Raw genomic sequence first — 27,232 nt, 5'->3', positions numbered from 1 at the left:
TTAGTAGCCTAAGTGCCAGCACTAATAGCATGTACCTCTGATCCTGGCCTGAATTTTGTCTTTCCCCTCAAAGAAGCTTTAGTTTCTAAGGGCCTTTCAACTGATTGAATCAGGCCCACCCAGAATGATTGAATAGGACCCACCAAGAATAACTAGGAAAACCTTCTTTCTTTCTTTCTTTCTTTCTTTCTTTCTTTCTTTCTTTCTTTCTTTCTTTCTTTTCTTTTCTTTTTCTTTTTCTTTTTTTGGTTTTTCAAGACAGGGTTTCTCTGTGGCTTTGCAGCCTATCCTGGAACTAGCTCTTGTAGACCTGGCTGTTCTTGAACTCACAGAGATCTGCCTGCCTCTGTCTCCCGGGTGCTGGGATTAAAGGCGTAAAGGCATGTGCCACCACTGCCTAGCTGGAAAACCTTGCCTGATATCAAATCATCCTGGACATTAATCCTGCTTGCAAGTTACCTCTTTTATAACGCCTATATCTGTGTTTTCTTAATTGTTTTTTTTTAACTTTTAATTTTATGAACTAGAGAGAGATGGGTTAGATCTAAAGAGTACTTTTGCAAGGAACGACCAGAGTTCCATTCTCAGAACCCACATTGGGCAGCTAACAGCTGCCGGTAATTCTAGCTCCAGGAGGATCCACTGTCTCCTTCATAGGCATGCCTACACCTACACCCAGACACAGAATTTGTGTATAGGACTGTGTGGGTATGAGGGTCAGAGGACAGCTTTTGGAAGTTCCACCCTGGATTCTAAGAGATAAAGCTCAGGTTTTGCTTTTCCTGGCAAACATTTTTAATTGCTGGGTCATCTCACTGGTCCCATGTAACTCAAGCAGATATCGAACTTGCTAGAAGTCAAAACTGGCCTTGTCCTCGTCATCCAGCAGTGTCTGGGAGTAGAAGTGTGCACCACACCTAACATGTTTGGTGCTGCCCTTTCCTTTCTTCCCTCCCTCTTCTGATCCTCCCCTCCTTCCGTTCCTTCCAACACAGGGTTTCACTACTATATATAGCCCAGTCTGGCCTGGAACGCATAATCCTCTTGCCTACAGAGGCGGGATTACAGATATGGGGCACCATGCTCAGTTTTGAGACTACACTGAATTTAGTAACAGGAAGCACAGCATACATGAGTGGTCATACAAGCTTCTTGCTGCACTTCTCGCCTGAGCTCTCAACATACCCTCCTTCACCTTCTCCCACTTCACACGTTCCCTTTGCTAAGTCTCTCCTTTGGTTTTGTTTGTTTGTTTGACTGATTGATTGATTTTTTTTGGTTTGTGTGTGTGTGTGTGTGTGTGTGTGTGTGTGTGTGTGTGTGTGTATGTGTGTGTGTGTTTCAAGACAGGGTTTCTCTGTGTAGCTTTAGAGCCTGTCCTGGAACTAGCTCTTGTAGACCAGGCTAGCCTTGAAGTCACAGAGATCCACCTGCCTCTGCCTCCCGAGTGCTAGGGTTAAAGGCGCGTGCACCACCTCTGCCTGGCTTGTTTGTTTGATGTTTGTTTTAATTTCTTCTCAGGATACCAGCTTGGGTCTCATGGGACCCATTTCCCATATAATCCTCTCTAGACCCTCAGTTTGATTTTGTTTCTCTACCTCTAAGTGCTGGGCTGGGGTTATGGAGGTATATCACCACACCAGACTATTAAGATTTTTTTGTATCTTGTGTCTTCTAGGAGAAAAGGAATGCATGTTGTTCATTCTTTATGTGCCACCCTCCAGAGGGCCTGCTATATAGACAATCAGAACATTTCTTCTGAATTATATTAAATTTACAAAACCCACCATAACTTACATATGACTCAGTCATACTTTTCAAAACCTCACTTCTCTCTCTCTCTCTCTCTCTCTCTCTCTCTCTCTCTCTCTCTCTCTCTCTCTAGAAGATTTGCTTTCATTAGTTTTCAGTGTGTCATATGGATACAGATGCCCTTGGAGGCCAGAGCAGTTGTGAGCGACCTGAATGCAAGTGCTGAGAATGGAACTTGGGTCCTCTGCAAGAAATACTTGTTCTTAACCGCTGAGCTATCTCTTCAGCCCTAAAGGTAGACAGTTTTACGGTTTTATGAGCAATAATATGCATAGAGAAAGCAGGGGGCTCTCCATGTAGCCCAAGCTATACTGGAACTCATTAGGCTAGGCTGGCCTTGAACTCACAAAGGTCTGCCTAACACATCAGTGCTGGTAATTCCACTGTGCCCAGCTCTCAAGGACTCATTTCTGGCCCAGTGGTTGTGGCGCACACCTTTAATCCCAGCATTCAGGAGGCAGAGACAGGTGGATCTCTGAGTTTGAGGCTGTCCTGGTCTACAGAATGAGTTCCAAGACAGCCAAGGCTACACAGAGAAACCCTATCTTAAAAAAAACAAAAACAAAAACAAGGGCTGGAGAGATGGCTCAGAGGTTAAGGATGCTGACTGTTCTTCCAGAGGTCCTGAGTTCAATTCCCAGCAACCACATGGTGGCTCACAACCATCTACAATGAGATCTGGTACCCTCTTCTGGCATGCAGTCATACATGGAGGCAGCACACTGTATTGTATACATAATAAATAAAATATTAAAAAAACAAAAACAAAACAAAAAGCCTCATTTCTGCTAGATGATAAGGTACAATACTTGGTTGGAAGTCTGTCAAAGGAGAACTGCCTCAAATTCTAGGACAGCCTAAATGGCACAGCAATTACCAGACCAGCCAGGGTTATATGTCAAAAATCTGTCTCAAGCCAGGCAGTGGTGGTGCACGCCTTTAATCCCAGCACTTGGGAGGCAGAGAGGCAAGTGGATCTCTGTGAGTTCGAGGCCAGCCTGTTCTACAGAGCGAGTTCCAGGACTGGTTCCATAGCTCCTGAGAAACCCTGTCTCAAACAAACAAAAACCAAACAAGCAAACAAAAAACCTGTCTCAAAACAAAAGAAAAATAACTTGGGGATGTAGCTCCATTTGTAAAGTGCGTGCTTAGCATGCATGAAGTCCTGGGCTTGATTACTAGCATAACACAAACCAGGCATGCTGGTGCATTTCTGTAATCCCACACCAGGGAGCTGGAGGTAGGAGAAGTTCAAGATCATACCAAGTTAGAAGCCAGACTGGGATAGAAAATTAATTAAAAAATAAAATAAAGGTTTGCATTGATCCAGTTAGCAAGTTATTATCATAGAAGTAATAAAAGCGTGCAAAAGATCGCTAATGTGGCCAACAGACCTAAATGCTTTGCTGATTCCGTCGGGGCTCTTCATGGATAATATTTTTAAATTTTCTTCTTCCAAGCATTAGGTAACCAGAATTTTATCACCTATATATTAGGGAAAAGCCACACTCCTTCTCTGATGGAACAAACTAGACTCCAGAGTCAGAAAGGAAATGCAACTTTCTCCTGCGTTGTGCCAGGCTGAGTTGCCTGCAGTCACTTTCCCGGAGTTGCCTGCAGACACTTTCCCCCGGGACTTGCCCTTCAGGTAAAAACTACACTTGGTAATTAGAGCCGGTAAACAAGTCCTTTGGGTGATATGCGCCTGCGTTAAGGCTGTCTTTGTGATGTAAAAGTGCTTTAATTTAACCCCATACTTACAACGAGATAAAAATCCGGACCAGAAACCTGCACACTCACATGACTTCCATCCCGCTAAGACAGATATATTTAAAGGAAAATGGATTTGGTTTCTTGATCTGAAACAAAAGAAACAATAGGGATGATTTCCATTTTAGTGGGGGGAGGGGAGATCTAGCCCTACGGGTAAAATTCCTCCACCTACATCTTTTCACACCCAGAGAACCTGCTCCACGCTTTCCAGCTAGCAATGCCCTAATATGGTGCTAGCAGGAGGCGGGACTACTTCTTAGCCTCTCCCTTTCGTGCCCTCTAGCCAATTGCCAAATAGAGTAGTTGGGCGGCAACGTTACCGGAAGACTCCTCCCCCCATTCAGGCCCAGCCAATCTGGAAAGACTGGGTGGGACACTTCCTTTGTGATCCCGCCCCCTCAGCGCTAGATAATTAGAGCCGCGCGCTGGGCGGGAATGTAAGATGGCGGAGTAGGAACGCGGTCCGGTGGGTTTTCAGGATACCGGCTGACTTACGATCCAGTCTCCGCAGCGGCAGTAACCACTGAGCAAAGAGCGCGTCCGTGTAGTTGCCCAAAATGCCGAATATCAAAATCTTCAGCGGGAGCTCCCACCAGGACTTATCACAGAAAATTGCTGACCGCCTGGGCCTGGAGCTAGGCAAGGTGGTGACTAAGAAATTCAGCAACCAGGAGACCTGGTAAGGACGAAATTGGCATCCCGAGTGCGCCTCACCTGCCCGGGCGGCGGGACCTTGGGGGATGGAGTGGCCGCGGGAGTTCGGGGGCGCTGAGGGAGGGCAGAAGGGGGCCGCTGAGGTTAGCTTGTCCCGTGGGCTGTTCCGTTATTTTACCTCGCCCGAGGGTCTCGTTTATCCTCGCCGTGCGGTTAGGTGAAGCCAAGATGGAGCGGGCAGGAGTAGATGCTACCTTTGAAGGTTGGGGATGGAGGATCTAATGGGGGCGGGTAATGCCCCCCCGGAGCGCCTGAAGGGGTACTGACGCTTAGTTTCAGCCCTGGGGACACGTGGCTTGTCTCTTCACTGTGGAGCCAGTAGGCTGGATTCGGTTCGCTTTGGTGCGCTTTGACTGGTACACATCAGAGAACCTACCGCGTTCTGATAGCCCCCTCGTGGTCTTGTTCTACTAGAGTCGGAAAGCTTTTTGATTCGAAATGGGAGCGTTCTGGTTTGGTGTAAAGGGAAGCATGTTCTGAGTATGCGAACATGTTACCATTTCCTTTCGATTATCAAGCGTCGGCTTTTTTCCCTATCTTTGCAATCTGTCTGTCGAGGAATCGGAGCCACCCTTAACTTAAATCGAGGTGGTAGGATGAAGTGGTGCTTTAGCTCAGCATCCTTGATCTTCAGCATCCCAGCCTGAGTCATCCCGAAAGTCTTGGGGAAAGCTAAATTGTGGAATTGGAATTTTTGACGTTTCCCAATGCCGCTACAGGCACACCTCTTCTCCGTGTTACGTGCGTGGGGATGTAGGGACGACTTACACGTGAATTGAAATTTGGGGGGTATTTTTGTTTTTTTTTTGGTTTGCTTGTTTGTTTGTTTGTTTTTTGATGCTTTGCCTTAAAACTCCTCGTCCAGCGCTCGCGTGTATAGTCTCACACACCTGTAATCTGTAATCACACCACTGGGCAGAAGCAGGAGGATGGCCAGCCACAAGCTTGAGGCCAATTCTGGACTCGTCGGACCACATAGTGAAGATCCTCTCTCAAATATTAATTACTAACAAAACTCACTCTCTAGCCCCAATTTCATGGTCCACGTGCACTATTGGACCATGTGAGAGGTTACCTACTTCAATGCCCCTTCCAGTCGTACGTGTAGCGTTCTGGGTCTCATGCACTATTTTTTGTTGTTTCCCACAGTAGATAGAGCACAGGCCATAAATCTTTTTTCATTGAGTTTTTTGGATTTTGTTTTTAGGGTGCTTTTTGAGGGGGAATCACCTGCAGGTTTCTAACATGTAGTCATCCTCTTGCCTCCTTGCCTACTTAGTAACGGGATTACTGGCAAGAGCCATCACTACCCCTACAGCCTACAATCTTACATCATCTGTTGGGGACATTTTTTTAAAAACGAATGATCAGTTAAATTACATAAGATTTATTTTTTTCTGAATGTTTTGTATCTTCAAAGTGATTTCCAAATATAACTTTTTTGTAGCTTTGGAGCCTGTCCAGGAACTGGCTCTTGTAGACCAGGCTGTCCTTGAACTCACAGAGATCCACCTGCCTCTGCCTCTCTAGTGCTGGGATTAAAGACGTGCGCCACCACAGCCCAGCTAGCTATAATTTTTTTTTTTTAGACCTAGCTAAAGTTCATTTGTAACGGCTGACTGCTCCTGGATTAGTATGCTATTAATTGTGATGCAAATGTTAGTGCAAACACAAGCATCTGTAGCCAGGCAATAAATACCTTAGTCAAAAGAGGAGTGCAAGCTGCTTGTTACCTCTGACTGTTATTATTCCTGGGCCTCTAGAAAACAGCCCCAGACTTTGAGAATGATGGTTTAGTTAGGGGACAAAGTGTTTTTCATTTTAGAGGTTTTCTTTGACCCTTTTGGTTATTGAGTCTTCCCCTGTTTTCAGAAAAGAAATGACTGTTTTGTCCTTGTGTTAATCCTCTGCCTAGTGCAACACCCCAGAACCCGAGGTTATATTTGGGTTGCTGGTCATGGGAGAAGAGAGCAACAGTTTTCTACTGACTGATTTTGATAAAGCAACTTGAATAAGACTTTTAGGTTGTTGTCTTATTAGTTTATGCGTGTGGGTGTTTTGCCTGCAGATATGTCTGGCATGCATGCCTGGTGCTTGCTAAAGTCAGGAGAGTGGTTAGATCCCTTGTAGTGGCATTTCATTTTTATTTTAATAAATAAAATGCCTGAAGAAATGGGAGGAAACACCTCAGTCACAGTCTCATCCTGAGGTTTCCTGGAGGCAGGATCACCATTTTTGGACTGTGGTCGAGATAAGAGTCAGTGGCTGGCTGCTTTGCTTTTCTGATCTTCAGGTTGAACCCCAGTATCTATCTCTGAGTCTTTATTAATCGTACTTCATTCAGCGCAATGCGGGAAGCACAATTAATGAAAGCTTAGAGAGAAATTGGGGTTCAAAGCAGCAAGCCACTCTTCAGGAATCTCAGTTGAGGGGCTGGAGAGATGGCTCAGCGGTTAAGAGCATTGCCTGCTCTTCCAAAAGTCCTGAGTTCAATTCCCAGAAATCACATGGTGGCCCACAATCATCTGTAATGAGGTCTGGTGCCCTCTTCTGGCTAACTGTATACATAATATATTTTTAAAAAAAGAATCTCAGAATGAGACTGAGAGCTGCCTGCTTTCTATGCAACTGGTGTGGCTACTGGGATTAAAGATGTGTGTTACCATTGTCTGGTCTGTAAGGCTGGCCAGTGGAGCTGTTTTACTCTCTGATCTTCAGGCAAGCTTTGTTTATTAAAACACAGATGAAATGCCACTACAGTCCCCGGTACTGGATCACACAGATGGTTGTGAACCGCCATGTGGGATCTGGGAATCCTCTGCTAGAGCAGCCTGTGCTCTTAACCACTGAACTGACTCTCCAGCCCTGAATATAAGTTTGGCTTTGAAAAATGGCTGAAATGTTGGTTATTAAGCAAAATTATTTTTAAAAATGTTAGTGGAGGTTGGGTGTTGAGTTGCTAAGTGGTATCTATCTATCTATCTATCTATTTATTTTTATGTGGGATGGGGGAGCCTGGAGCACACCTGGCTGGCTAGAACTTGCTATGTAGACCATGCTGGCCTTGGCTTCCTCAGTCCAATTAACAAGCCTGCACCACCATGCCTTATCTCAGAACGTTTTTTTTTTTTTTTTTTTAGGTTTTGGTTTTTCGAGATAAGGTTTCTCTGTAGCTTTGGCTGTCCTGGAGCTCACTCTATAGACCAGGCTGGCCTCAAACTCACAGAGATCCACCTGCCTCTGTCTCTCACCCAAGTGCTGGGATTAAAGGTGTTGGACACCACAGCAGACTAGAACATAAATTTTTAATTTTATTTTATTTATGTGTAAGTTTGTGTGTTGTTGGGGGGGGCGTGTGTCACATGTTTGGGCACTTGCAGATTCCAGAAGAGGGCACTAGATGCCCTGGAATTGGAGTTATGGGTACCACCTGATGGGACATTGGGTCTTCTAGAAGAACAAAGCAGCAGGGACTCTTATTCTTTCTTTTTTTCTTTCTTTCTTTCTCTCTCTCGCTCTCTCTCTCTCCTTCCCCCTCCCTCCCTCCCTCCCTCCCTCCCTCCCTCCCTCCCTCCCTCCCTCCCTTCCTTCCTTCCTTTCTTTTTTTGGGACAGGGGTCTCACTGTTTAGTTCTGACAGTCCTGAAGCTCACTATGTACACCAGGCTTGCTTCCCAACTCACATCTCTTCCTGCACCTACCTGTGCTGAGAGTAAAGGTGTGTGCCACTATACTCAGTTAAGGACTCTTGAACTGTCAGTTTCCCTAGAACACATAAATCTTAAGGACTAACCTCTAATGATGCTATTATATTTGTCATATATTTTTAGATATTTAAACTGGCAATAATTATTCTTGTTTGGAAATCTTTGCCCTTTTCCTTATTGTTGGCATGTATTGTACAAAATGCTGGACTTTATTTTGACAAGAAAATATTTTCTCTCCTGGAAAAATCTAGATTATGAGGTTTCATAATTAATAACCCATCTGCTTTAAAGAAAGAATTTGAAACCAGGCAATAGTGGCACACACCTAACACTCCAAAGGCAGAGGCAGGCAGTTAAGTCAGAAGCCAGTCTGATCTACAGAGGTAGAGGTAGTTCCGGGCCAGCCTAGGCTACATAGTAAAACCCTGTTCCTCCTCAGCTCCACTCCCTACTCCAGTAAAAAATTTGAAGTATATTCTGTAGTTACAAAAGTGAGAAGTTTGTTAAAATAGATATTTTAAGTCTTTTTTTTTGTTTTAAGTCTTATAGAATCAAGTACTATAGTAATTTTGCCAATAATTGCTAAAATTTGTTTGGATTTACTTTATCTGTATCCGTTGGCTTCTGGCAGCTGAAGGGATAGAGGCATAAGTAACATGTTTTTATTTTCTTACAGCTCTCTAGAGACTTCCATATAGAAACTCCCAAAGGTTTTATGTATGGATGGGTCATTTACACAGTGATAAAGAATAGCATGAAAAATATAATAATTTTGGGTGGGTTTTTTTTGTATTGGCTCATGTTTGCAGCTTTGTATAAGGTGATGAGCCTCCCTGCTTTGAATGCTTTGAAGACTCATTTAAGCCTAGCAGACTGTCTAGGGTCAGTTGTGAAATTGTTCTCTAACTCCTAATCAAACAACCTGACAGTAATGAGTGAATGTGTGGAACACATGGTATTCTGGGTCCTTTAATGAAACAACAGCCATAGATAGACCTCCGATACCACATATAGAGGGCAAAGCTGGCCTTGTGCACCCAGCTTCTCCTGGGAGAATGGAGATCTGGGTCAAAGAGGGGAGATGTGCAAGAGGAGTGGACAGGTTTAGCCATTTCTGAAGTTGCTCAATTGTTGGAAATACTTGTTCTAGTAGAATGCCTGAGCCACAGAACTGTAGCACTTTATCAGTCAATCTAATCTCTCAAGGAAGTGCGAGTAAAGACCACACCTTTAATTCCAACACTCTCACCGCTGAAGCGGGCTGATCTCAGGGCTCTAGGTCAACCTGGTTGCTTTGTTTTGTTTTCAAAGTCACAGGTAATCTAAACTAGTTCAAACTTCCTTGTAGCCCAGGATGCCCTTTATGAATCCTCTTGCCTTAGCCCCTTAAATGCTGTCTTAGCCACATTTGAAGTGCTCAATGACCATAAACATGAAGTCAGCGAGTGAGTCCTGTATGATGCCATGCCTTTCTAAGCCTTATTTGGAACACATGCAAATAGTTCTTGTAGAAAGGCCTCCTTGGACCTCTCTGACCTATGTGAACTTCAAAGAATATTTTCAGAATTTGGTTATTAATAAGATAGCAGTGTGACTTGACCAAGTGTTTTGAAGAGACTAGCCAGAATGGTGAGAATAACTGGAAGAATCACTTTCACCTTTTTTAAAACTGTGTGTGTGAGAGAGAGACAGCGGAGGGAGGGAAGTGTCTGATTTCCTAGAACTGGAGTTACAGGTGACTGACTGAATGTTGGAAACCAATTCAGGTTCTTGTTAAGAACCACTGAGCCATCTTTCCAGCCCCTATTTAACTTTTTGTGGTAGAACCCTCAAAATAAACACAGGGCTTGAGTTTGAATCCCCAGAGCCCACTTAAAGCTGCATGAACCCGCAAGTGATCCTTTGGGAAGATGGGAGGTAGACACAGAGGAACCCCTGGAAGCTGACAGGCTAGCCAGCCCTATATACAGCAAAAAGACTGGAAGGTGAGGACCGATGCTCAGAGTTGTCCTCTGACTTAAACGCAACTCTCTCTCTCTCTCTCTCTCTCTCTCTCTCTCTCTCTCTCTCACACACACACACACACACACACACGCACAATATGCACACATAAAAAAATACTAATTCCTAAATATTGAAGAACTAGTCAGTGTTCAGTTCTATTATAAATGTGTGGTTTTTAAAAATAATTTACATATTTATTGTTTGTAAGTGTGAGGGTCAGAAGACAACTTTGGAAAGTCGATTCTTTGCTTTACCATGTGGATTTCAGGAATGGAACTAAGTGATCAGGCTTGTGGCAAGCACCTTTATGAGCTGGACTACCTTACTGGCACCTAACAGTTCTTTATTACATTTTATTTATTTATTGAGGGGCGCAATGGAGTGAGTTCTTTTCTGGCACAGGGTTCTGAGAATTGAACTCAGGTTGTCAGGTTCTGCAGCAGGTATCGCACCTGCTGAGCCGTCTCGTCTCACTGGTCCACGGTTTTGTTGTTGCTTTCTATTTCAGATAAGATCTTTAATTTGTATCCTAGGCTGGTCTCTAACTCAGTCCTCCTGTTTCAGCTTCCAGAGTTTTTTGCTTACTGGTATGTGTCATCCTACCCAGCTAAATTTATGTTAAGTATGTTTGATCCAGAATGCATATAAGATCCATTGAGAATAAGTATTTGATAGTTTTATGTTACCTTTTTTTCTTATTTGCTGATATGTATGCCTGTGCACCACATGCTATGCCCAATGATGCCTACAGAGGCCAGAAGAGGGCACTAGGTCCCTAGAACTGTTGTTAGAGATGGTTGGGAGTTACCCTGTGGACACTGGGAACAGAACCTGGGTCTTCTGCAAGATCAACCAGTGCTCTTAACCACTGAGATACACAAGTTCTCGATTGTTTTGTTTTGTTTTAGAGACAATTTTAGGCTATCTTCAAATTCCTTATATAGCCTGATGTTCCTGCCTCACCCTGGAATTTAAGGCTGCACCCACACCTAGGTGGGATCTACACCAAGACTTCTGAATACTGGGGAACCAGTACCCTACCAATTGAGCTACATCTTTAGCTCTGTTCTTTTAATGGTTCTAAATGGTTAATAAAAACTACCAGGAAACGTATTGTAATTGGTGACCTAAAAAATGGGTAAGTGGTTTGTTGTTGTTGTTTTTCTGAGACAAGATTTTTCTGTAGTCCTAGCTATTCTAGAACTCAGATCTACCTGCCTCTGCCTCCCGAGTGCTAGGATTGGTCATTTATTTATAGTTAAGAGCATTCCAGATATCAGGAAGAAATATAGAGACTAGGAAGTAGAAAAAGATATATCCAAGGAGTATAAAGACTATAGGTGACAAGCTAGGGAGAAAATACTTGGAGGTGAACTATTCTCCCTTTTTTGAGACAGGCTGTGTACCTTGGCTTTCATTACTTTTCACTAAATACCCTCAAATCTCACTCTGAGCTGGGCAATTTTCAGGCTAACTGCGGAAATTGGAACTCTCCCAAGTTCCCTCACAGCATTACATAGTTTCTCAGAAAATACACAGTTAAAGTAGGTTCTTCTGACTGACCACAAAAGAACCTTCATTTTCTTATGCTTCTGTTACCTCAGCTTTAATTGAGAGATGCAGTAATGGTTACGTGATATACACAGGTAGAATGATGCACAGTTATTTTTACTATTTATTTGTTTAGTTAGTTGTTTGGAGACAGGATCACAAATTGTGGCCCAGACTAAGCTGGAGCTCACTGTCTGTCCTAAGCTGCTCTCAGCATAGTGTCTTGATTATAGGTGTGCACCAGTTCAAGACTGAATTTTGAGCCAACAGGCATGGTGCTGCGTTTGGAGGTGGTGGCAGGAGACTCAGAAGTTTGAAGTCATTCTCAGCTCTGTAATAAATTGCAGGCCATCCTGAATTACATGAGTCCTTCCTTGTCTCAAAAAAAAATCAAAATAAATTTGAATTTTGCAAGCAGAGAGTATAATTCAGTCAGTGGTGGATCACTTGCCTATCATGTAATAAGTTTTATTCCCAGTGTCACAAAAATGAATTTTGAATTAATTGTAGACTTGAGAAAATATGCAATACATTTTTTACTCTGTTTTATAACTTTCTGGGTATAGTTTTTTTTTCTTTATGCCAACTATAGTTTCTTGTAAAGCTATGGTGTATTGTAACAATCAGTATATTGACACGATTAAACATGAAGATATATAAAAGGGTCTTTTCTATTTGCTCTGTCATGACTACATCTACTTTTCTCCTGTCTTTCAATGGTTTTCTTTATATTGACTTTATCTGGTTTTAGTATCTGAGTAATGCTGGCCTTGATAAAATTGAATTGTAACCTGTTTTCTTATCTGTTACTGGAAGACTGTAAAATTAGCATTAATTCTGTTGCAGATTAAGCTTAGTATTAGTTTTGTTACCTAATTTTTTATTTAATTTTTCCATATGATGATCCTCCCCACCTCCCTACCTACACAGTTGTTTCTGTTAGCCCTCTGAGAGGTTTATCAATGGGTATTGAGTTTTCTTTCTCATATAAACTAACTTTTGGTTTTGTTGATTTTTTTCTTCCTTTTTCTCGTGTCTTTAAAATTTTTATTTATTTTTAAAGATTTATTTTATATATATATATATATAAAATATTCTGCCTGCATGTATCCCTGTGGGACAGAAGACAGCACCAGATCTCATTACAGGTGGTTGTGCGCCACCACGTGGTTGTTGGGAATTGAACTCAGGACCTCTGGAAGAGCAGCCAGTGCTTTTTATCCTCTGAGCCATCTTGCCAGCTCCTTTTATTATTTTTTTAGACAAGGTCTCTTTTTATGTAACTATCCTGCCTTTAAAATTAGCATTATCATTCCTTGGTGTTCTTCGTCCTGGAATTATAGATAGACACCACCAACACCAGCCCAGTTTTGTAATTACAATTAAGTTTTTTTTGTTTGTTATTTGTGTGTTCACACATACACGTGTGAATATCGTAGGACAACTTTGTGAAATTAGTTTCTCCTACTCCACTTTTACATGGATTCCAGGGATTGAACTTGGGTCATGAAAGCCACACACAAGCACTCTACCTATTGAGCATCCCTCCCTCCCTTTTTTATTTTTAGATGTTTTTATTGGTAGAAAACTAAGGATCAGCATATTTTTTTCATTATTTTGTAAAATATAGTCTACTTGATAGAGTAATGTACTTTTGGAGTTTTCAAAAAAAATATTCATCTTTACAAAGATTTTTATTTTGCATGTGTGAATGTTTGTATGTATATATGCACACCACAGGTATATAGTTCCTATTGAATCTGGAGTAACAGCTGGTTGCAAGCCATCTGACATGGTGCCAGGAACTGAACTCAGGTCCTCTGTAAGAGTGAACCATCTTTAGCCCTAATATTTATTTTGTGTAGTCAGTGTGTTTCTGTCGGAGTGTGTACATATTAGTACAGGTGTAGTCAGTGTGTTTCTGCCGGAGTGTGTACATATTAGTACAGGTGTCCATCCACAGAGGCCAAAGGTGTCAGAGCCCCTGGAGTTGAAGTTAGAGGTGATTGTGAACCCTCTGAATTCATGTCCTCTGGAAGAGCAATTCATGATCTTAAAGACTAATTCATCCCTCCAGACCACTTTGTGAGTTCTTATTAAACAAGACTTTCTACTTAGGTCAGAGTAGTTAGCACAGAATGAGATCAGGGCCTGCATCTGTTTCATTCACCATTGCATATTCCTAGTAGAGTACCTTAGTTTTAGCATGAGTATTTATGTTGGCGTGAACTGTCGCTATGGTGGGGAAGACACTGTCTTCTATGCAGCGTCGGTACAGAACAGAGGAGACTCACCCTACTTTTCCTTATGTGTGACTACAATAGTCACCATTGATAACAGATTTAATACCATACCTGATGGCCACCATATGAGGTTATATGGTGTAGTCACTTCTTTTTTTATATTTTATTGATATTTATTGAGCTCCACGTTTTTCTCTGTTCCCCTCCCTACTTCTCTCTTCCCCCCTTCAATCCTCCCCCAAGGTCCCCATGCTTCCAATTTACTCAGGAGATCTTATCTTTTTCTGCTTTCTACTTCCCATGTAGATTAGATTTATGTAAGTCTCTCTTAGTGTCCTCATTGTTGTCTAAGTTCTCTGGGATTGTGGTTTGTAGGCTGGCTTTCTTTGCTTTATGTTTAAAAACCACCTGTGAGTGAGTTCATGTGATAATTGTCTTTCTGTGTCTGGGTTACCTCACTCAATGTTGTCTAGCTCCATCCATTTTCCTGCAAAATTCAAGCTATCGTTTTTTTTTTCTGCTGTGTAATACTCCGTTGTGTAAATGTACCACATTTTCTTTATCCATTCTTTGAGGGGCATCTAGGTTGTTTCTGGGTTCCGGCTATGACAAACAAAGCTGCTGTGAACATAGTTGAGCACATGTACTTGTGGCACGATTGAGCATCCTTTGAATGTATACCTAAAAGTAGTTTTACTGGGTCTTGAGGAAGGTTGTTTCCTAATTTTCTGAGAAATCGCCACACTGACATCCAAAGGTGTTGTACCAGCTTGCACTCCCACCAGCAATGCAGCTTCCCCACAACCACTCCAGCATAAGTTGTCATCAGTGTTTTTGATCTTGGCCATTCTTACAGGTGTAAGATGGAATCTCAGAGTTGTTTTGTTTTGCAGTTCTCTGATGGCTAAGAATGTTGAACATTTCCTTAAGTGTTTTTCAGCCATTTTAGATTCCTCTGTTGAGAGTTCTCTGTTTAGGTCTGTACTCCATTTTTTTTTTATTGGATTATGTGATCGTTTGGTGTCCAATTTCTTGTTCTTTGTATATTTTGGAGATCAGACCTCTGTCTGATGTGGGGTTAGTGAAGATCTTTTCCCATTCTATAGGCTGTCGTTTTGTCTTGTTGACCATGTCCTTTGCTTTACAGAAGCCTTTCAGTTTCAGGAGGTCTCATTTATTAATTGTTTCTCCCAGTGTGTGTGCTGCTGGGGTTATTTAGGAAGTGCTTTCCTGTGCCAATGCGTTCAAGTGTACTTTCCACTTCCTCTTCTGTAAGGTTCAGTGTGGCTGGCTTTATGTTGAGGTCTTTGATCCATTTGGACTTGAGATTTGTCCAAATGGTGATATGGGTTTATTTTCATTCTTCTGCATGTTGATATCAAGTTATGCCAGCACCACTTGTTAAATATGTTTTCTTCTTTCCATTTGACATTTTTTGCTATTTGTCAAAATTCAGATGTTCGAAGATGTGTGGATTGATATCCGGGTCTTCTATTCGCTTCCATTGGTCCTCCTGTCCGTTCTTATACCAGGCTATTTTCAGTTCCTACTTCTGTAGTAGAGTTTGAAGTCAGGGATTGTGATGCCTCCAGAAGTTTTTTTATTGTACAGGATTATTTTGGCTATCCTTGTTTTTTTGGTTTTTTTCTTTTGCTTTTCCATATGAGCAATTGCTTCTATAAGTCAACTTTCTACTTTAAAGTCAAATTTACTTTAAAGTTTCTTTTTTTCATGTTGTGTCTCATTTATAAGCTCAGAATATTTTTGTATAGTAAACTGGAATGAGCTGGGCAATGCGCTGCTTCCAGTTATACCGCTTCCCTTAGGTGCTCTCACAGTCTGAAGTGATCAGTATCCACATGGAGCTATAACGCTTGCATCGCATGCCTGAATACTGATGCTGTGGCATCCATTGTTTATGCTCATTCTCTTTCTATTTTAGTGTGGAAATTGGAGAAAGTGTACGTGGAGAGGATGTCTACATTGTTCAGAGTGGGTGTGGTGAAATAAATGACAATTTAATGGAACTTTTAATCATGATTAATGCTTGCAAGATTGCTTCGGCCAGCCGGGTTACTGCAGTCATCCCATGTTTCCCTTATGCCCGCCAGGATAAAAAGGATAAGGTATGAATGGATTTTTTTTTAATAGTGTTGGTGATCAAACCTAGAGCTAAATGCTAGGCTAGCGCTCTACCACTGAGCTGTACCTTCAGTTCAGGATCTTGGTTTTTTGAGACAGGGTTTCTCTGTGTAACAGCCCTGGCTGTCCTGGAACTCACCATGTAGACCAGGCTGACCAGGAACTCACAGAGATCTGCCTGCCTCTGCCTCGCGAGTGCTGGGATTAAAGGTGTGCACCACCACCACCCGGCTCCAGAATCTTTTTGACATAGGGGAAAGAGAAACATTGCTATCAGTTATATCAGAGCATTTAAAAATGGGGTTTTTTGTTGTTGCTGTTTTTGTTTTTTTTGAGACAGGGTTTTCTGTGTAGCTTTGGAGCCTGTCCCGGAAGACACAGGCATCTAATTTATATTGTATATTTTATTTAAGTTATTTTAACTTTCATTCAACCAACAAATATTAATTGTTAAGACTAATCAATAGCCAGATGGTGTTGACAAACGCTTTTAAGCCTAGCACTCAGGATGCCAAGACAGGCTCAGGCAGATCTCTGAGTTCAAGGCCAACCTGCTCTACAGAGCGAATTTTAAGGCAGCCAGGGCTACATAGAGAAACCCTGTCTCGAAAAAACTAGCCCCCCCCAAAGGAGATTAACCACCAATCTTTTGTAGCAGAATGCTTTTGTGTTCGTAGGTGTGTGTTGTATTATTTATTGGATATTACACTAGGGCCTCACATGCTAAACAAGTGCTCGGCTACTAAACTATATATCTTTTTCTTTTGTGGTTTTTCTAGGTAGGGTTTCTCTATGTAGCTTTGGAACCTGTCCTGGAACTTGGTTTGTACACCAGGCTGTCCTTGAACTCACATGTGCAATTAAAGGCAATGTGTGCCCTGGCAACCTATTGTCTGGTTAATCCTAGCCCTAGCAAGGCAAAAGTAGGTAGATATCTGAGTTTGAGGCCTTCCTAGTCTGCAGAGCCAGTTCCAGGACAGCCAGGGCTATGGGGAGAAAACCTCAGGTGGGGGGAACAGGGGGCAGGGTATATGCCTGTAATCCCAGCACTCAAAAGACTGAGGCAACGGGGCCAAGACTTCTAAGCTAGTTTAGACTATAAGATCAATGGCCATATTGTATGAGTTTCTTGGTGATATGATGTCTTTACAATATTAGGTACTTGGTAAATGTTTCTCAAGCAAATGAACTGCTTTCATCTTGGCTTTTCTTTTTTCTTTTTTTCTTTACTTCTATTCAGAGCCGGGCTCCCATCTCAGCTAAGCTTGTTGCAAATATGCTATCTGTCGCAGGAGCGGATCATATTATCACCATGGATCTACATGCATCTCAGATTCAGGTACCACTGGAAGGAAGCTAAGTACTGAGAGTTAGAAAAGTGGGAGGAGAGCCAGGCATGGTGGTGCACATCTGCATTCTAGAGACTGGAAGCTGAAGCTAGAAGTTAGTAAGACAGTTTGGTATTATGGCTAGGACATAGGCTTTGGGATTAGAACTAGTCTGGATGCTTTTCCTTAGACATACTAGCACGTTAACTTCATAACCTTGGATAGGTTACTTCTGAGCATAATATGTGTTCATTATTATGGTTTTAAAATATTAATTCTGATATACTTGACTGAAGACTGGTGTAGCTGATACAATGGTAGCTATTATCAAGATTATTCCCCTTGAGCCGGGCGGTGGTGGCGCACGCCTTTAATCCCAGCACTCGGGAGGCAGAGGCAGGCGAATCCCTGTGAGTTCGAGGCCAGCCTGGTCTACAAGAGCTAGTTCCAGGACAGGCACCAAAAACTACAGAGAAACCCTATCTCGAAAAATAAAAAAAAAAAAGATTATTCCCCTTGAGTAATCAGTCTTAAATTAGAGCTGCAGGCATTAAAGATTTTTTATAGAAACCCAGAGCAAGAGAAATCAATCGCCACATTTATTTTATGCTATCTAGAGAAGCTTTCTGCAATGAATGGTGGTGTGTATCTATAATCTTAGCACTGGAAGGCCAGCCAGGGAAACTGAATTCCAAACCAGCCTTGCTGTAGTGTAAACCCTGTTTAAGAATATAAACTCTCAGCCGGGTGGTGGTAACACACCTTTAATCCCAGCACTCGGGAGGAAGAGGCGGCAGATCTCTGAGTTTAAGGCCAGCCTGGTCTACAAGAGCTAGTGCCAGGACAGGCTCCAAAGCTACAGAGAAACCCTGTCTCAAAACAAACAAACAAAAAGTATAAACTCTCGGCACTTACCATTTGAGTAATACAAGGTGCATGAGACAGGAGTATGCTCATCCTATAAAAAAAAGAAATAATTGAGAAATACAACTGGTTTATATCAACTAGAATTAAAACACCTATCTCCTGATTTCTGGTTATTCTGTATAATCATTCACTAAGTAGTTGTTACCAAATATATATATATGTGTGTGTGTGTGTGTGTGTGTGTGTATGCCATACTGCTTCATCAGTTTGGCCAGCACAAATGCCAAGTGGCATAAAGCAGTGTATGTAAATTGTGAGTCTGAACATACTGACTTGGCAATTCATAGTACTTGACTGAACTTGACTGTTTATAAGGGCTCGTTTTTGTTCCTGTGATTAGGTGTGGGTTAGCTAAGGCCTGATATTGCTGATCTTGCCTGGAAAGGGGATTTTTACCCTTGAGCTTAACCTTCCCAATACTTTGAATATTGTAGTAAGGTATTTTTCATTAACTTAATTGTTCCTTTTAAAATTTTGTGTGCGTGCATGTATATGTACACGGATACATGCATGCTGTGTTGCATGTGGAGGTAAGAAAACAACTTACAGGACTTCTCCTACCAAGTAGGTTCTCAAGATCAAACTTGGGCTCCTTTACCTGCTGAGCCATCTCACCAACCTTTTTTTTTATTATTATTATTACATTGATTGATTGATCTTGTTCTTGGATGTACATGTGTTGGAATCATGTGTATGTAGAACTTTCAGTAGTCAGTTCTCCCATGTGAGTCCCAGGGAGCAAAATCCTCAGGTCATCAATCAGACTATCTCTGAATCCACTTTCTTTATGTTAGCCTTTCATAAATGGAAGAGAAGAAACCGAAATAAATAGCTAAATTTGACCCAGCTTCTTTTTCCAGGGCTTTTTTGATATCCCAGTGGACAATTTATATGCAGAGCCAGCTGTCTTAAAGTGGATAAGGGAGAATATATCTGAGTGGAGAAACTGTACTATTGTCTCACCTGATGCTGGTGGAGCCAAGAGGTATGTTTATAATAGTATTCTTAAAAAATAATGTGCTGCTAGTCTTTCAGATGGTAATATCCCAAAGTGATGTTCTCCCATCGACATGCCACTTCACAACTTCAGATTGGATGTGCCAGTGGCTAGAACATGGATTGGATATAGTTTTCACTCTATGCTGGCTTGAGTAGTCATTGCCATGACTGTTACAATTAACATCAGTAACTTGGCACTGCAGAGTTAACACTGCTGTAACTTTATCAGGAAGGGTAGGACATTTCATGTGCAATCAATTTATTCTTAAATTCCATATTGATGAATAAGTAAGGTTTACAGAGCTGTTGGTTAGGCCATTTTGATCCTTGGGATTAAATTACTAAGCAGAAGGGGAAATACCATGTATGGTTTTTAATTTTAAGCCAGGACCCTAAATTTTTTTAATCCAATTTATTGCCAAGGATTAGCAGTTATAGTACTTATAGCTCAGACAATGTAGACTTAGAGCCTTGATTTCCTTAGTGGATTGCTTATAAAAATATGGCCCATATTCTTATTGTGGAAATAGAGTGAAGGACTATGAGACTCAGATGAGTAGAAAAAACTAAGTTAGAACCTGCCAAAAGTGACACAAATCATGAAAAATTCAAAAAAAATCAAATCTTTCTCAACCATCTCTTTAATCTCAATAAGTTGAGTGAAATTGCTAAAGTGGGAACTTGAGTTGTGTATTCTGGCGACAGTATAAAGACATCCCTATATAGGCAGGTCACTCTTCAGCTTAACTTCCTCAGCACCATCTTCGAATCTTTCTTAGGGCCTTAGAAAATAATTTGAAATAATCAAACAGGTCTTTTTAAAGTTTGGCATAAGTTTGTAGTTCTTTATTCTAATTACCTCCTAGTGATGGAGAATTTTCCAGTTGAGTGTTGCTCGCTTCTGTCTTGGCAGGGTTGGGAGGGTTGGGGAGTAGGTAAGGATACCAGTGTGGTTGTAATTTTCACAGTAGCTCTCCACTCAACGGTGTCTGTGTTAACTTTCCCAACCCTTTTCTGTTTTGTTGGGGACTGAATGTGTTGGCCAGTGAACATGAACAATTTGGAACACTTGAGATAACTGATCATGCATTTGTCTTGGATGTCATGATTCCAAGTAAATTAGTTACCTCTGTTATGCCTAAGCAGTAATAATAGAGAGAGTACAAGGTATGGTTCCTTTAGATCCAGGGAGAAGCATTGCCTAGAGTTATGGTTCAAACCTTATATGTATGGTCAGAGGTTCTTGACCTGTTCAGGGCATAGTACTAAAGTTTGATCAATGTTACATTTAAAAACACTTAAGTCTGAAGCATGAGTCTTTTCTTTGTGACAAAGATTACACACTGGTGCATGGGCACACATCATAGGGGTAGGGTAGCCTATTGTCATTTGCACTGAGTGACTTTCTCCTTGAGTGAATTCTCTGTTGTATCTCGTTGTCAGTGTCTTCTAGCCAGGCTTTTAATGTGGCTTTTGTATTATCTTTAAGAAAAGTTCTCTTTGTGTTTGATAATTTGGGCTGTAGTAACATGCCCTGTTTGTCTGGTTAATTGGTTTAATTTTCTTTCTAGCACTTGTAGAAGGAATCCCAAGCTTGTTGAGCAGGTAACAGTTGCTATTTTACCATTGGTGGTGTTTCATCACCATCGTGGGAGAGATGAGTGTATGGACATGCATTGAAAGGGTGGGCGCTGCTCCACTCCTAGCTTCAGATTCACGTATCACTGCTTCTAGAATCACAAGTCTTCCATGATGGGATTGGGGCAATCTATGTACTCCTGCACTAGCTAATAAGATCTCTCTTTCCTTCTGCCTTCAATCTGTTAAACTAATATGTACCTTAGCATATACTGCTTCGCAGGATTGGTGAAGGGTACGTCTACCCCATCTCCAAAATGAATGGTATATGTTTGACATTCCTATACTGCCATTGATATTACAAAGGCATTAATCCATAAAATTCAGTTTGTTTGTTTTTTGAGATGTCAATGATTTTTGCTTTTTTTTAGCTCTGGGATCTGTTTTAGTTTCAAGGACTATTCTCCACTAGGAAAAAAAAACCCATTATTTTGTATAAGTGGGTAAGAGAGATGGAACCCAGGGCCCTCATGCATGCTAGACAAAGCTGTTTACCACTGAACTACACTTCCAGCATCGGAAGCCACTTTTACCTTGGAAGCCACATATGCATCTTTAACTGGACCTCTCTATCTTACAGAGTGACCTCCATTGCAGACCGATTGAATGTGGATTTTGCCTTGATTCACAAGGAACGGAAGAAGGCCAATGAAGTGGACCGCATGGTGCTAGTAGGCGACGTGAAGGATCGGGTGGCTATTCTTGTGGATGACATGGCTGACACTTGTGGTACAATCTGTCATGCCGCTGACAAGTGAGTACAGGGTGTTGGGCTAGTAGTAGTTGAAGGAAGAAGCTAACTACTGCTTTGCTGATTTTCTTTTGAAACACAACTGAAGGGGTAAATAACTTTGGGATATTTTGATCATGTTAGCTTTTTATACATACAGGTGAATAAGTATTTTCATTTCAGATTTTTAGTTTTTATAAAGAGACACTGCTTTTATATTAAGTATATCCTTACTATCAGAAGTCAAGTCTATCACATAAACTACCTTCCAAAGTCCTTTCTTAGTAATACAATCTACCACAGACTGGGTTGTTTCCCTTATGATTACGTGGCTGACTGGGAGCTCTGGTGAGTCAGTATTTGAATCACACGTTGCTAGATCACAGAAAGGTCCAAATTCCACATCTAGTTTTTACTGAAAATATATTATGTTTGCCATTATAAAACCCAAAGTTATTAAATCCAAGCATAGTCAAAACAACTTCTAGATGATAAATTTGCCCTTTTAACCATCCAATTCAGCAACATTAATTATATTTACATTATTATACGCTGTTGACTTTTTTGATGAGTTAGAAATCCATAGATGTTCTTTACATATATTTATTCATTTTGTATGTGTGCATACATGCACATGCCACAGCAAGCATGTAGAAGTCAGAGGACAACTTTCGGAATGGTTCTCTCCTTCTACCCTGAGGGTCCCAGGGATCAAATTGAGGTCAGCAGGCTGGGCAGCAAGCACAGTCAAATGCTAGTATTCCTGGTTAAGCTTATTTTCAGAGTAGTAGATTTTCAGTCTTGTGGTACCATATCTTTATCATGTAGTTTTCCAGATAACATTGAAGGACATTTCTCTTTTTTACCAATCAGAAAGGAAAAAGAACACAGATTACCCCTGGAAATTTTGTAAGTTCTGCTAAGATAAGGCTTAGCACAGTCTTCACTCCTTGATGTGGCCAGTACTGTGTCCCCCTGAAATTAATATGTTGACTTCTTGCCCCAGGTGTGGTTTTGCAGATTACCCTTGCGGGACACTTAGACTTAAATAATGAGATCTTGAGAACAGGACCCTCATGTTATATATAATTAGTGACCTTATTAGAAGAAAGTGCTTGCTATAATATCCTTACATGTGTACTAGGAGGTGAACACACAAGATGGTACATACCATCTTGTGTGTTCACCAGGGCAAAAAATGTTTCAAAATGAAACCTACCTTGTCAGATTCCAGACCTGTGAAACATAAGTTTGTGCTTAAATTACTTAAGCTACTGTTCTGCTATGACAGACTAATACTCTTTCTTCTTTAGGATTCAGATTCTGTAGTTGCATGTCAGATTAATCAGCTTTTTTCCTCTAGACTTCTCTCAGCCGGAGCTACCAGAGTTTATGCTATCCTGACTCATGGAATCTTTTCTGGCCCAGCCATTTCTCGCATCAACAACGCATGCTTTGAAGCAGTAGTAGTCACCAATACCATACCTCAGGAGGAGAAGATGAAACACTGCTCCAAAATACAGGTGAATGGGGTGGATCCAGAATCAAAATTACCTTCAGTGCTTTGCAGGTAGCATGTTAAGTCAGATGTGTGAATAATGAAGCTTAACTTCTTTGGATTTATCTGTGATTGTTTTGTTCTGGGAATAGAACCCAGAGTCTTGCTCCTGTAGGTAAGGACTATACCACTGGACTTCTGAAGCCATCCTTTGTTCTTTTTTCTTATGGCGTTGGGAATGGACCCAGAGCCCTACTTCCTTTGTACTTCTTTAAGGTATCCTCTCATTCAGTTGCCCAGACTGGCCTTGAATTCACTCTGTAGCCCAGGCAGGTCTCAATTTTGAAATCATTTTGCTTCGGTCTCCCAAGAAGCTAAGAGCCTGGCTTCCTTTGTTTTTGTTTGTTTGTTGTTTTGTTTTATGTTTTTTTTTTAAGGTAAGGTCCTACTTACCTTAAAAACTCAGAAGTCTACCTGCCTATGCCTCCCGAGTGCTAGGATTAAGGGTGTACCTGATCGCATCCAGCATTGTGTACTTTTTCTTTTTTTCTTTTTCTTTTTTTTAAAGATTTATTTATTTAAGTATACAGTGGTCTGCCTGCATGCATGCCTATAGGCCAGAAAAGGGCACCAGATCTCATTACAGGTGGTTGTGAACCACCATGTGGTTGCCGGGAATTGAACTCAGGACCTTTGGTAGAACAAGCAGTGCTCTTAACCTCTGAGCCATCTCTCCAGCCCCGTGTACTTTTTTAATTAACATTTTTGATTGTATGCGTGTGCTTGTGTGAATTTCAGAGGTTTGAAGATGACATTGAATCCCTGGACCTGGAGCTAAAGGTGGTTTTTGAGCTTCCTCTGAGCACTTCAGGTCCTCTGCAAACGCTCTTAAGCACTCTTTAAAAAAAAAAAAAAAAAAAAAAAAAAAAGAGCCATCTCTACAGCGTCTTTGTGAATTTTGTTTTTTGCTTTTTTTTTAAACAGCACATTGTTGACTAGGGCGACCTAAGACTCATTGCAGTTTTCTTGCCTCAGCCTCCCAAGTACTATGATTACAGGTATATTCATTCCTGTTAGTGTTTTGTGTTTAGGATTTTTGTTTTTCAAGACAACATTTCTCTATGAACCCATGGCTGTCCTAGAACTCACTCTGTAATCCAGGCTTTCCTCAAACTCACAGATATCTGCCTGCCTCTGCCTCCCGAGTGCTGGGATTAAAGGTGTATGACACCACCACCGCCTGGCTAATTTTATTCATTTATTCGTTCATTTTGTGTGTGTGCGCGCACGCACAGGTTATTGCAGAGGACTAAAAGAGGGCATCAGATTCCCTGGAGCTAGAGTTACAGGTGGTTGTAAGCTACACGAATTGTATTGATAATTGAACTCTAATCTTCTAGAAGGAACATTGAGCTCTCTTAATTGCTCAGCCTTCTCTTCAGGCGCTATACACTCAGACCTGGACTACATCTACATGTACAGCGTCAATGTTTTGATGATCTTGTATTTGTCCCATTATTACTAGCATGTTAACTCTTTCTAAGTAATTATACTGAAAAAGGAAGAGCTTAGTGCTAGATTCTTAGTAAGGGTGCTTTCTAGGCTGCAGATGGACCAGCAAACTCTGTCCCTGCATACTGACCTGGTACATTTCTTGCCTTTGTAGGTGATTGACATCTCCATGATCCTTGCAGAAGCCATCAGAAGAACCCACAATGGCGAGTCTGTCTCCTACCTGTTCAGCCATGTTCCTTTATAACAGAAAAACTTCTGAAGCTATGAAAATAAACCAACCCCACCCCTCATGTTTCTTGGTATTTGAGTTCAGCAGAAGACCCAGCTTGCTCCAGTGTAGATTTTTACTTCCCACATTAGATGCATTAGAATTTAGCCTAAATTGGAAAAAGACAGATTATGGTTAACTGCTAGGATGTCCTAGGATGTGTTGTTTCATCCTGCCTTGCTTGTTTATTTTGTGAGCCTTGCAGCTTTAACTAGAGGTCAGCTGCTGAAAGATGTATAGACTATTGAGAATATTCCACAAGGTCCATAGGATATAATTGACAGAGCTCATACTCCATTGCATGCAAATGCTTTGGGGTTTTTCTTCATTCAGAATGACTAGCAACAAAGTCAACCCATATGTGATACATTTTCAGAGGTTTGTGCTAAACTGTAGCAAGAACCCTGAGCATCCTTAAACATAGTTCCAGTAGTTGAGCACCCTGTTAGACAGGGGCAGGTAGCTCGATGCAGTAATTAATTAACTTTTGGGAGGAAGAAGCCTGATCCATTGCTGTCTGTTTAGCTCTATAGCTTGAATTCTCTACACCTGTTCCTTTCCATTTGGCTTTACCTTCAGCCATCTTGACCTTTTCCTAGCCAAAAATATCTTGGACTCAGTGATCATTGTGCTTGTACCATAATCTTCTGTAAGACAAACTTGCTTCTTGATATGTAGCTGCTAGCTTTCACATTAGATAGATACCTTGCTGTAGTGTAGTCTTCCTTAGCCTATTACCACTGTGGCAGTAGGTTTGAGGTGGTGTCTTAGTGCCTTTTGATTACGTATTTAAGTATTTAATTTTCATCTTTCTTGGATCCATTTAGTCTCTCAATTGAACAGATTTCTGCTAAATGATTTGGTGTTATAGTCTCTTGTTGAGAACTTAATAAAATGTCTGTTAATGTATGCAACTTGGTCTGTGTCATCTACTGATTTCTCTGCAGAAAGTTTGTCTTTGGTGTCTCCCTGTCCAATGTATCTCTTTTCTTCCTAGCCATTTTAGGCACCTTTTTAAAGAGAAAGCAAAGCAACAATGGAAAGACTTTAAGGTATTTGAAGTTTGCTGAGAATTAGAAACAATCTAATTCTGTGCAGTGTATCTGAACTATATGATGCATAATGCCTTCTGGGTTTCTGCCACTTACTTATTCCTGGGGATCTAAATTCTTATTCCTTTTGAACCAATTTTGCCTCCTACACCAGTGTTTGGCATTTAAGTTCAGCCCTTCAAAATAAGACTTGTGATTGTAAGCATGTACAATTTCAACGTAAATTATGATGCATTCCAAGTGGGTTTCTTTGTGCGTGACTATATAAGAATGTGTGTTTTCTTTGACATTCTTAGTGATTTTAGAGTTTGCTGGACAATGCTCCTTTTCGAGACAGGATTTCTCTGTGTAACCCTAGCTGTCCTGGAACTGTAAACCAGGCTAGCCTGAAACTCAGAGATCTGCCTGCCTCTGCCTCCCGAGTGCTGCGCCATCAGTGCCCAGGTCTTTGGTTCTTTTAAACCTGGGTTGAGTTTTTATTTCACTATGCTTTTGTTGTTAATGGGGATAGCTGTAATGCAGTTAAACTTTTCACAAAAGTGATTCCAGGTGGATTAGAGTAAGCTGTGACTTTTTTTTTTCTGGAAGATGAGGGAGCTAATTATGCTACTTCCTGAAGGACTGAATCAGTGTGTCAAGGTTCATCATTTCAGAATACAGTAGTTACTTATCTAGAGATAATACTGTAAGAACCGTATTGGCTACCTGGAACCATTAGGTATTATAGAACCATATTATATAGTAGTTTTTTTCTATACAGGCATACCTGTGATAGAGTTTTGTCTATAAGCTGTGCACTGTAAGACAACAAAACTGAGCAATTATAGCTCCATTAATAAAATTGCCAGTATCACTATTGTGCCTTGGGGTCATTAAATGAAGTTATGGACAGCTGATGTGGTAACTAAGGACTAATAGGCTGTTAGTTAGCGTATATAGTATGGCTATGCAGGGCAAAAGGATGGTTAAGCCCCAGGCAGGATTGTGCAGTAGCATTAGATCTCATGTAACACAACTTAAAGTGAAAGAATTGTTTTATTTCTGGGTTTCACACTAAGATCTGGAACTCTAATAGCTAGGGTGAGGCTCTGGGGTCATTCTTTAACTTTGAACTATACCTACAGCAAGGCAACTGCCTGTGACATTAAGGAAAGCGCCATAAGCAAGCGCCTGCAGTGGGAGAACCCCTAATGTCTTAAACATTGGTTTGTTGTGTTTTTTTTATTTTTGAGATAGACTCACCTATCTGGCCTCTAATCGAGGTCTTCCTGCCTCTCTCTACCTCATGAATGCTGGGATTAAAGGCAGGTGCCACTCATTCTCAACTGTACA

General features: G+C 41.3%; 1 protein-coding gene across 1 annotated transcript; it reads left to right on the top strand.

Annotated features, from left to right (window-relative positions):
- Nucleotides 1-3,985: 3,985 nt before the first annotated feature.
- Nucleotides 3,986-25,762, top strand: Prps1 (phosphoribosyl pyrophosphate synthetase 1). The gene is made up of 7 exons (XM_048428514.3): nt 3,986-4,264; nt 15,746-15,929; nt 17,186-17,284; nt 19,061-19,185; nt 21,418-21,591; nt 22,931-23,090; nt 24,732-25,762. The coding sequence occupies exons 1-7, from the start codon at nt 4,143-4,145 to the stop codon at nt 24,822-24,824; spliced, it is 957 nt and encodes a 318-aa protein (XP_048284471.3). The 5' UTR covers nt 3,986-4,142; the 3' UTR covers nt 24,825-25,762.
- Nucleotides 25,763-27,232: the final 1,470 nt, after the last annotated feature.

The sequence above is a fragment of the Myodes glareolus genome, chromosome X (assembly GCF_982192425.1).
Source record: "Myodes glareolus chromosome X, mMyoGla1.1, whole genome shotgun sequence".
NCBI classification, from domain to species: Eukaryota; Metazoa; Chordata; class Mammalia; order Rodentia; family Cricetidae; genus Myodes; species Myodes glareolus.
The sequence above is the reverse complement of the archived record's forward strand: the minus strand, read 5'-3'. Positions and strand labels throughout refer to the sequence as shown.

Excerpts from the sequence above, each read along its gene's own strand:
- Prps1 (XM_048428514.3), top strand. The coding sequence starts at position 4,143 with ATGCCGAATATCAAAATCTTCAGCGGGAGCTCCCACCAGGACTTATCA. Across the intron at positions 4,265-15,745 it reads TTCAGCAACCAGGAGACCTG|TGTGGAAATTGGAGAAAGTG; the intron begins GTAAGGACGAAA and ends TTTCTATTTTAG. Across the intron at positions 19,186-21,417 it reads GATGCTGGTGGAGCCAAGAG|AGTGACCTCCATTGCAGACC; the intron begins GTATGTTTATAA and ends TCTATCTTACAG.